This window comes from Perca flavescens, chromosome 17 (genome assembly GCF_004354835.1).
Source record: "Perca flavescens isolate YP-PL-M2 chromosome 17, PFLA_1.0, whole genome shotgun sequence".
Lineage (NCBI taxonomy): Eukaryota > Metazoa > Chordata > Actinopteri > Perciformes > Percidae > Perca > Perca flavescens.
Window position 1 is genome coordinate 22,079,641 of NC_041347.1, and position 10,900 is coordinate 22,090,540.

Sequence of the window (10,900 nt, forward strand, 5' to 3'; positions counted from 1 at the left end):
GTATCCAGTGGTCACAAATGAGCAATATCCACTATAAAAATCCCATTCTAAGTGCATGCTGCGTACTACGTACTGCTTTAAATGCGTTTTCAATTATGTCTGACTTGAGTAAAAATAACCCTGTAGTCTGATTTTCTCTATTCATTTAGTTTAGTTCTCCTAGTTCTCCTCCAGTTCCTCTAAGCTTCCTTGGATAGATGAGAGAATCTCTTCCTCTGTGAAACTAGAATGCCTCCTCCTCCTCCTCCTCCTCCTCCTCCTCCTCCTGTCCTGCCTCCCATCACCTTCCCACAGCAGTATTTACTGCTGATGACAGCACATAACAGCTCTTAACTAATAGAGTCATGTGTTGCCCATTCCTCACATGCCTCCTCCTCCACACATCCTTGAGTCATGTTATTCATTCATTGTCTTCTTGTGCAAGCATGTTTTACATTAAACAATCTCTTCCCTCTTCCTCCATTTCACGTTTTGTTTCTTTTTTCTCCTTTGCATACACCTTGTCTTATTCCTTTTCTATAGTTTGCATGATTATCCCCTTAACTCCCAGAAGTACTCAAGCTGCCTTCATCCTGCAGACACCCATCCCCTTCTTTCCAACCCCAACCCCCACCCACTCCCCTAACACCCATTGCAGAACTTCCCTTTTCCCGACGTCGCTCTCCGAGTTATGAGTCCTCCATTTCACTCAAAGACTTGGCACCTCCAGCAGTATTTAAACTGCCACAATTCAACTTCCTCTCCTCTCCTTCCCCATGCCTCATCCCTCAGTACCCCCCTGCTGACCCTCGTCAATCTCCTGGCTTGCCTTTGTCGCCCCACCCATCCTCCACGATCCCCCTTATCACCTCACCTTTATCTCCCTCATCTGTTGCTAACTCTCCTTCACCCATTCCTTCTTCAGTTCCATCTGTCCTGTCTTCACCCTCATCTGTCCCAAACTCCCCCACACTCACCACACCAGCTTCAAACCCTTCACAAGCTGAACCAAACACCCCCTCTCTCACATTATCCAGATCTTGCTCTGACCTGTCCTGTCATACTACTGCTCCCTCCGAAACTGCAACCACACCCGCCATCCTCACCCTTGTACCCTCCTCTATTGCCCCTTACTTATCTGAACCCCTCATTATACCTGTTTCTCCCATCCCCTTCTCGCCTTTAGACAGGGCCTCACCTTCTGTCACCGCGTCTCCATGCAATGATCCTTTTGTAACCCAGCTGGCCGCCTCCTCTCGCCATTGTCCTAGCCCCAGTCCTTCCTCCCCTCCTCTCCGCTCCCTGTCTCCCTGTCCTGCTTGCCAGTGTACTTGTCCGCCCTCCATCCCCCCACCCACAACTCAAACCCGCATAGACCCTTCCACAGTGGAAATATTCATTTAGCATGCTCTATCCTTTATCTTGTTCCTTCTCCTCCCCTATTTCTTCTTACATCTCTCATCTGTCACTTGTCTCATGTGAGCATGTAACAATACACCCTGGCAAAAATTCATATCTTACACTCATGACCTCTGACGCTACATGATTAATATATATTAATATATATTATGGCCTTATGGCACTAATGTGTCTCACTTTCAAAGTCTTACCTCACTACAACTTTTGAATGAACACTCACTTAAAATCAAACTATTGATAAAAATGACATTGCTTTTATGATTACTATCAATTTGAATATATTTTTTATATATATATATTTACTATTTTATTATTTTTATTTGTGTTGAATATGGCATTTTCAAACATATAAATACGTTTGATATTGGTTTATCATACTGTACTGCCATAGCTTCTGACATATCACCACCTCAGCTAGTGGTTGTCTAGATACATGCTTCACACTTCAGCCTCTGTGCCGTCCATGTCACATGGTGTATGTGTCAGGGTGTGTGTGTTTTTCTGTGGGTTATATTCCTTTGTGGCATGCTTCGGTGTGTATGTCTCTACATTTGTCATCCTGTGACCTACAGATTATCAGAGCATTCTAGCGGAGCTGCAGTCCCCCGCCACACTGCACTCCAACCCCCACTTCTTGGAGCCTGAACTCCCCATCACCCCCAACCCTTCCCTTGCCCACCACCAGCTCCACCATTACCCAGAACCAGACACCCCTTTGCTGGCTGACTCCCAGCCTCAGCCCCTTCCCTGGAGCCCGGAAATAGAGCCAGGTAGCAGAGAGCCGGACAGCCCCCCTAGGAGCCCCCCCAGACCCTGTGAGCTCGCCCTGTCCATCCCAGTATTTGTACTCCCTGATCCTGTTCCTCCTAAGGTCAGAAAGCCCCACATCGCTCTGAATGACCAGCTGCTTTTGAGCGAGGAGGAGGACAGGCCTTGTCAAGAAATGGAGCTGAGCCACAAGCCCAAGTCACACTCCCTCCCTGCGATGTGTGAGTTAGACATTGACATGGTTTACTCCACATCTTCCCCTTCACTCTCATCAGTATCATCAATAACCCCTTCATCGCCCGACAGAGCACAAATGGGAGATGGAGGAGTCCAGATTGGTTTACAGGAGGATATATGTTTAAAAGGAGGTGAAATGGAAGTGACAGAAGACATAGAGAAGTTTGTTGAGATGGTTGCAGCAGAGTTAGCAGAGGGAAATGGATTCGTGGAAAAGTGGGTAGAGCAGGACTTGATTAAAAATGTGGAAAGAAAATGTGAGATGATAACAAAAGATAGGTCTGCGCTGGCAGAGGAGAATACGATTTTGGCTGACCAGAAGGAGGGGTCTGCAGAGGAAGAACAAGATGTGAGAGATGATGGGAATAAGGGTGCAGCCTGTGAGGTGGAAGAGGTGAGAGATGTGCAGAATCTATCAGAAGAACAGCATAATCTGATGCATGAAGTGGGAAAAGGTTGTACCACAATAGAAGCAGAGGCTGTCAAAGAGGGCATTGCTGAAACAGCTGAGGTTCAGAAATGTAAAGGGGGCAGTGAGGAAAGGGTCTACCAGGGTGACAGAGTGGATGACACAAATGGACAACTACAGTTGAAAGCTGAAGAAGGGTTGTGTGGCAATGAAATAGATATTTACGGAACATCAGAAGGAGACCAGGCAGCCGAGGACCAGGCCATAGCTCCCCTCTCCCCTCAGGCCTGGGTTGAGGCACTTGGGGAACGTCAGCCCAGTGAGTCTGAATCCAATGAGGAAGAGGAGGAGGGAAACCGAGAGAAAGAAATCAAAGAAGAGGCATTAGGATCTCTGTTGGAGGAGGAGGTGGAGAAAGAAGAAGGCTCAGAGGAGAAGGAGGAGGACAAAGAGATGACCGAGGCCAGTGTTCAGGAGATTCTTGGTCAGGTTGAACAGGCAGAAAAAGAAGTGTGTTCACTTTCAGGTTGGCACAGTGATTCATCCAGCGTCAACGTGGAACCACCAACGCCCGGCCGCAGTGTCAGCTCAGACCTGCTCGACAGGCGGGAAAGGTAATTAAGTATAAGTATTATACAGCAATAGGCTTCAAATAGAATCCCTCCCAGAATGACAACCTGAATTTGAAATCTACTGCTTCCCTAGTGCATCTTTTTTTTTCAGAAATCTTCTCTGACGATCTGTTTTTCGGTTTCTTCACGTTATCCTGCTGCTGCAATCCTTATTTTGTGTTTCTTACCCAACAGCCAAGAAAACATTAGTGACTCCATCACATCCTCGTCTAGGGGCGAATCAGGGAGGTCCCGACAGAACGGCAACAACTCAAAGCACTCACCTCAGGACCGCTCATCGGAATCATCAAATGGCAGAAAGGAAGAGGGAGCACTCGTGTCGGAGAAAAAAGTCCAGGTAATGTGACAAGCAATGATAATAACTAATCAAATAAAAATACCAGTCGTTGAATATAATCCTCTTTATTTTCTGTAGCTACTAAATCACTATATTTTATTGTGATTTTGTTATTGCAGGAGACATGCCGAAACCTATTGTATAAGTTGTGCTTAAGAAACATAAACTTCAGTGTTTTATTCCAGGTTTCTCTTTTTTGATATACAGTGAAGTTGACATACGTGAAGGACATCAACAAAATGTCTGAATTAACTAATTCCCTTGCCTATACATCATGTGCATCTTTCCCCTCCTGACTCCCTCCATGTGACCTTATAATACCTTTATCGGCAGCGGGTTAGTGTAGATTCCGGTTCAGAGGAAGAACAGACTGTAACTACCAGAATCTTCAGACGCCGTCTCATTTTAAAGGTACACCGAAAGCCTGCAGCAGAAGCTCGGCTGAGCCTTGGTTTGGTTTGGTTTGGTTTAGACCGGTCAGTCTGGTGTGCATTGTAGTGGCTTGGTGTACTGATAGTTGTACTCTCTTTGTGTGTTCATACGTGTGATATGTTGTGATAGCCATGTTTGTGTACATGACTATTGAACCTGTCATAGTTAATAGTGTTTATATCGGCTGGTTGAAAACAAACGCAGTGCTCAGCCTTTTTCTGACATGGAAGTTCTGTCTTGAGGTGTTGTTTCAGTGTGTGGTGATGGTGAAGGATTGTTTTATCACGTATTTAGCCATTTCTGAGCTTTTATTCATGTTCTAACCACTAACCCTTGCAGGGAGAACAAGCAAAGAATATCCCAGGCGAGTCTGTGACCGAGGAACACTATATGGACCACGATGGTAACCTCGTCAGTAGAAAAGTAATGTATAACTTCATTTTCATTTTTCAGCTCTGAAATAAAAACCTAATTCAGGGAGTGTTTGTTTTCATAAAAGCAGACAAAATCAGGTTTTTTCTTCCTTTGTCGACATCCTTCTGCCTCGGGCAGGTAATCAGGAAGGTTATTCGGCGGATATCTACTCCCACACCAGAAAACCAAGGAGGTGACAGTTGGCAGCAAGACCTTCAGCACAGTCCCGCTCTGCAGGAAGACGGGTCAGAGGTTGGCACGCAGAGACCTTTTGACTGTGTTCCTGGGTTCAAAGTCTAATTTAGATGACATGCCTGGATCAGTAGTTAGGAGAACATAATTGGTGTGAGGTTAACAGCTAATCCAAACGTTAGGCCTAAAGCTGCACCAGATAATACTTTATGTTAAAAAACACCATTTAACAGCCTAAATCACAAAGTGGGACTGTAACAAAAAAGAACAATTGGAAATATATCATGTTGACTTAACACAAAAATGAATATAAAATGCTACAAAGAAAAATATTTCACTTAGTGTGAGCTGCATATAGCTTCACTGAAGTGCAGATACAGAATAAATACACTGTGACATTGCCATGCATGTGAATAAAATACTTTTCCTAACTTTAAAGCTTTTTCAGAGGAATGTTAAGAGGGAAATCGGGGTTAAAGAGGTTGAGAAGAGTGTTTATTGATACCACATGTGATTTTTAGGCATTGAAGACCTCAATTTTACATCACACTGCTGTTTGAGTGCAACTTTAAGTCAAACCATGAAGTCAAAAAGAGGACCAGTTAGATTTGATTATGTTTTCCTCCAGCGGTGCAGGTGAATTTTTGATTAACACTGCATAAACTGGTTTGGGATAACTGTCCTCATTATCTCTTCTGGGCACACACGTACAAAAACCCCATATATGCGGCCATTTTAAGTGCATTCTTGCATGTTGTGTTCTGACACTGTGGTGTCTATTGTGTTTGCATAACAAAGCAGATGCTGACTATGCTCAGGAGCATAGTCAGCGTCTCCTTTGTTGTGTGATTTTAATGGTCTTTTAAAATGTTTAACCGATTAGTCAACAGTATGACTAATGAGTGCCGTGACTCTGCTGTGAAAATACAATCTGCCTCTTTTAGTTCTTCTGCCTCCTCCATAATCATATAACTTCTCTTCTTCCAGGTGTCTGGTTGCTGTGTGGTTTGGGTTCTAATAATATTCCTAACCATTAAGCTACTACTAACATTTGCTTGTTTCAGATTGCTTTGTGGAGTTTTGCTTTCTCTTTTGTGTCAATTTTCTGTTTCAGGTTTGTGTGTTGGGTTGTTTTCCCTCCGATCAGAATATAAGAATTCCACGTCTCAACTATATTTCTGTGTGTGCTTGTGTTTTCTAGCAAGGAGAAGGGTCAAGAAATAGCAGGCGAAAAGATGACAGAAGATCAGGGGATAAAAAGCTCCACTCATAGGGATGGTTGTGCTCTACCAGCAAGGTACAGCCGTTTACTGTCTTTCACTGTAACACAATCAGCATAGTATGTATGTAAAGTATATATGTATCAGTGTGCAGTATGTATCTGTACATTATTGTCCTCTTAATCTCTTTATGCTGCATTCATGCCATGCTCCACTACTACAATTTTGGGCAATTTCTCAATGTGAGAGTTCTCTTCTTTAATACATTCAGCTCTGGTATACTCAGGTCCTGGCTCTATTTACTTGTACTCATTTAACTCACTTTGTACTATCCCCATTAAAATGAATGATTCAACATTTTGGAAATATGCTCTTTGGCCCTTTTTTTCCCCTTTTTTTTTCCTCTTCTTGCTTGAATCTCTCCACAGTTACAAAAATATGTCTCCCAGCCCAGCTAATTAACAAGTTATGTCTTGTACACAAACAGTCATGTAAAAACTGTTTCTTGATGAACAACAGCACAGTCACTTCCCAGAGACATGACGTCAAAGTGAGGTTGCCGGGCAACCAGTGGATATGCTGCACAGTAGTGCTAGGCAGTTGGATGAACTTGTTTGTCCAAAACAATTTTACATCACGAAACTTCAATTAAAACTATGAAAAGTCACCATTACTACCAAAGAAGATACGTGTTAATTAGTGAGCTGTAGAGGTGCTGGTAGTTGTATTTTTTTTTTACTTTGAACAGAGCCAAGCTAGCGGTTTCCCTGTGCCTCCAGTCTTTATGCTAAGCTAATGTGTGAGTTAGACATTGACATGGTTTACGCCACATATGATGGATGAAGGGGTTATTGATGATACTGATGAGAGTGAAGGGGACTTGACTCTCATCAGTATCATCAATAACCCCTTCATCGCCCGACAGAGCGCAAATGGGAGATGGAGGAGTCCAGATTGGTTTACAGGAGGATATATGTTCAAAAGGAGGTGAAATGGAAGTGACAGAAGACATAGAGAAATGTTTGTTGAGATGGTTGCAGCAGAGTTAGCAGAGGGAAATGGATTCGTGGAAGAGTGGGTAGAGCAGGACTTGATTAAAAATGTGGAAAGAAAATGTGAGATGATAACAAAAGATAGGTCTGCGCTGGCAGAGGAGAATAAGATTTTGGCTGAACAGAAGGAGGGGTCTGCAGAGGAAGAACAAGATGTGTAAAGAAATGTAAAGTGGGCAGTGAGGAAAGGGTCTACCAGGGTGACAGAGTGGCACCATCTCTGTACCTAATGCACATACACAAGAGTGGTATTGATCTTCTCATCTGACTCTTGGCAAGTAACCAAAATGTCAACCAGATAGTTGCTGTGTCTCACTGTCACACAGACTCTGAGCCTGTCTGAGCCTGGTTATCCCCTGGCTACATGTCTCCCCTCTGTGTTCACTGAGTGTGTGTGAATAGGGAACAGGGCTACGCACCTCAGCATTATATTGCCCCACTGATACCCTCCATGTCTGTTTTTGTTCACTAAATCCTCAACACACAACAGCATTGTAGCATCCAAAAAGAGTTTGTTATCCCACTGGCCAGACCGTTAATCCCTACTGCTGTTCACCCTAGTGTTGTGTTTGCAGTGAATCATTCCATCTGCACAAAACTGGCTTATAAATAATATTGCACTACTGTTAATCCTGGAAAAGAGTTTCTATGGTAACCATATAGGTCACCATAACAACTCACAGACCATCAGGTCTTGTTAACATTGTGTCATACAAAGGAGTGGAAGATCAGGACAGACCGTTTTTTGCCCTTTAAAATCTGTTTTTACTTTGAATTTAATTTAATAGGTCTAATATGAAGATAATATTTCTTTTAAATATAATGTACATTTGTAGATATTAAGAAATGTATGGCATTCAACAGTATTCCTGTCAAAAAAAACTAAATCCTGGTAATCTATACATTTGTCAACTTCTGCATTACAACATACATATATATATATATATATATATATATATATATATATATATGTGTGTGTGTGTGTCTTGCAGATGTACAGGAACCAAGTTGGATGTTTCCTGAGAATAAGTGTTCAGAGGGCTAGAAAGCTCCAGTGTGAGGACTTCAGGGTCCAGTCTGCAACTATCTGCTTCAAACAACTGTCTTCACGTGAGAGGAGTCGACCCTTCTGACTTACGCATGAGCATGAAAAACTCACTTCCTGTCAATGAAAGGATCGGGGGGTTCTTACTTTCTGACTGGTGGTGGACACGTGGACATTGATTCTGCTTCCTCTTTTGTGTGAAACAATACGTGCCATCGGTCCACTGGTGTTGTGAGAGCTTTTTTAAGGAGCATCGTTTGTTGTGAAAACGATAAAAGACTCCATCACTGACAACCACACAGGTGCAACTGTGACCAAAGATGGCACAAGAGCTCAATCCACATGGTGGGTGGAAAGAATGAAGTAGACACAATAACACACAAAAATCTAATGGAACACTTCTGATCCAACTTTAACACTCGCCTTATAGTTTTTTCTTGAACCCATTGTTGTCAGGATGTAAATTGTTTTGGGATTTTGTTTCTTCCTTTTTAAAACTTAAACTAACACAAAAGCTTTTTTCTGTATATAAAAGTACAATGTGTAAAATTCTTAACAAAGGGGGATAAGCTACTAGTTGAGAACACACTGAGGAGAGTGACCTTTTCAAGTGCTTTCAGAATTTATTGAAACGGTTCCACTTTTAAATATTTGAGTGTAACTTCACCGTTTCTTGTATAATTCATTATTAGAGCAGGTATAATGTTTGTACATGAAAAAAGCTGTTTTGATTTTAACAGAGGAAATTTCCAGAAAATCAAATTTCAGCAATTCCCAAAGTGGGAATGGATCTAATCCTATAAAAAGCAGCCTTTCAGAGTACTCATATTTTCATGCATGCTGTTCACATTATTTTAAGTAAAATTTTTACAAGTTTGCAAACACTGTATTCAAATGACAAATAAAACCCTTTATCTGTGTACACATATAGCCCTAACATTTGTCACCAATTTTATATTTTAAATTGAGAATGGATACCATCAAAACATTTATCATGTCGGGGTGAGGATGAAAAAAAGTTCTTTGGCTTCTTGAGGGTGTGATGTCTTGTTTGTAAAACCGGAGGGCAGCTTCTGCTACAAGAACGAAATAATCTGAATGTAAATGCTAGTAGGCTGGCTCGCTGTAAAATTATAACTGTATTGTCCGTATTGGCTATAAGGTGTAGGAATCTCTGTACACTGTTAGACTGTTTGTAATCATTTTAGCAGTGTGTCAATTTGGTTTTCTAATGGCTGCTGTGGTATTAGAGGAAAACTCGGGCATTTCATTTTGGATTTTTTGGTGATGTATTTCCTTAAATTAAAACCTACTCACATTTGGACACATAAATACATTATTTGATTGTAGCTCTAAATAGCATATTGTATGACAAAACACTGGATGGTGAAAAACAATTATTTAAGCATTAAATAAATTGTGTTTAACTCTGAAACTGTGTGATCTTTTTAGGCTTGAGAGTCTGTATATGCAGTGTCGAATAGAATTGTTTTCACTAGCTCATTGGCAAACATTTTACTTTACATTACATTAGGAATTATCTTTGTATTGGTTTTCATTAGATGCCCATGTAGTTCAAGTGTGGTGTTCTACTGGTGCGATGGCTCCGTATGCTGATGTCTATGCTGTGGACATGAAAACTATGTAACTTTTTTTTTTTTTGGGAAGGGGGGGTTAAAGAAGTCAGGTAGGGTGCTGTACCACATCCCCTTATACTACTGTGTCAATCAGGGGGTAGAGGATCCTTTGATATGGTTGAACTATCAATTTTGTCAATTTTGTTTGATATGTGTTTTCACCTGAGCAGATTTTTGATGTACAATTCTTACTAACAGAGTGAAGCCATTGAAATGTAACTATTCTAGCACTTTGGTTATTCAAGGTCTTTTAGAGGCTATAGCAACAATGATGCCACCACAAATGTTTCAGACGTCTTTAAAAAAATCAACCTAAAAATAAAAAAAATAAAAATGCATTGATTTCGCAATACAATTGTTTCTGTCTTGTCTTTGTGTCCTTGAACATTTTTTATTATGTAAGTGATGTTATAAGAGACACTGCGTCCAACCAAAGGTGCATCTCAAGTGCCCTTGAGCTAAAATCTTCAGGCCTGCTTGTTTCTATGCTTCCCATGAGGATATTGCAGATTGCTGTTGAATAAGTGGCATTTATATAGCACATACAGTAGGGTTCTGGCCCATTGACATGTGGACAGAAGGAGTCAGGGACTGAACCACCAACCCTGATTAGTGCACAACCCATTCTACCTCCTGAGCAAGTCTTGCCTCTCATATGTATGATGTGTTAACATTCCATAGTCCACTTTAAGTGGATATTTTATGCAGATGATACATTTGTTGTTACTGTGATACTTCTTACTAATATGGTATATTAATAATAGTGGTACTGTCCAACTGATCGCAGTAGAATGTTCTTAGATGTGAAACACAGTAGAGAAATGCTCTGCCACCTACTCTTTATTTATTATATAGCAAATCCTCCCACATCCTCCTTAGGTGGTCATGAAGTCATGGCAAGATTATCCCTCTTTTCTGGTACTTTGATTAAACATAAGTGTATTAAGTAATACCATGGTCTTCTTAATATTTTACAGTCACTTTTTTACAGGTTATAATACAAGACACACTTTAAGGCTCTTATAATTCAGCTCAAAGTGTGCTTTAGGGTATGGGCCAAAATTTGCCTATTTTGCTCAATTAATCCAGTCTTGGACGGAGTTGATAAAGATGTAGTAAATGTTCCA

At 41.3% G+C, this 10,900-nt stretch overlaps 1 protein-coding gene across 1 annotated transcript; it reads left to right on the forward strand.

The window, feature by feature from the left end:
- The first annotated feature begins 1,963 nt into the window (after positions 1-1,963).
- Positions 1,964-8,465, forward strand: LOC114571901 (neurofilament medium polypeptide-like). The gene is made up of 7 exons (XM_028603172.1): positions 1,964-3,426; positions 3,619-3,781; positions 4,115-4,192; positions 4,553-4,636; positions 4,766-4,879; positions 6,021-6,116; positions 8,084-8,465. Exons 1-6 carry the CDS (start codon positions 2,342-2,344, stop codon positions 6,090-6,092), a joined length of 1,596 nt encoding a protein of 531 aa, XP_028458973.1. The 5' UTR covers positions 1,964-2,341; the 3' UTR covers positions 6,093-6,116; positions 8,084-8,465.
- The last annotated feature ends 2,435 nt before the right edge of the window (positions 8,466-10,900 follow it).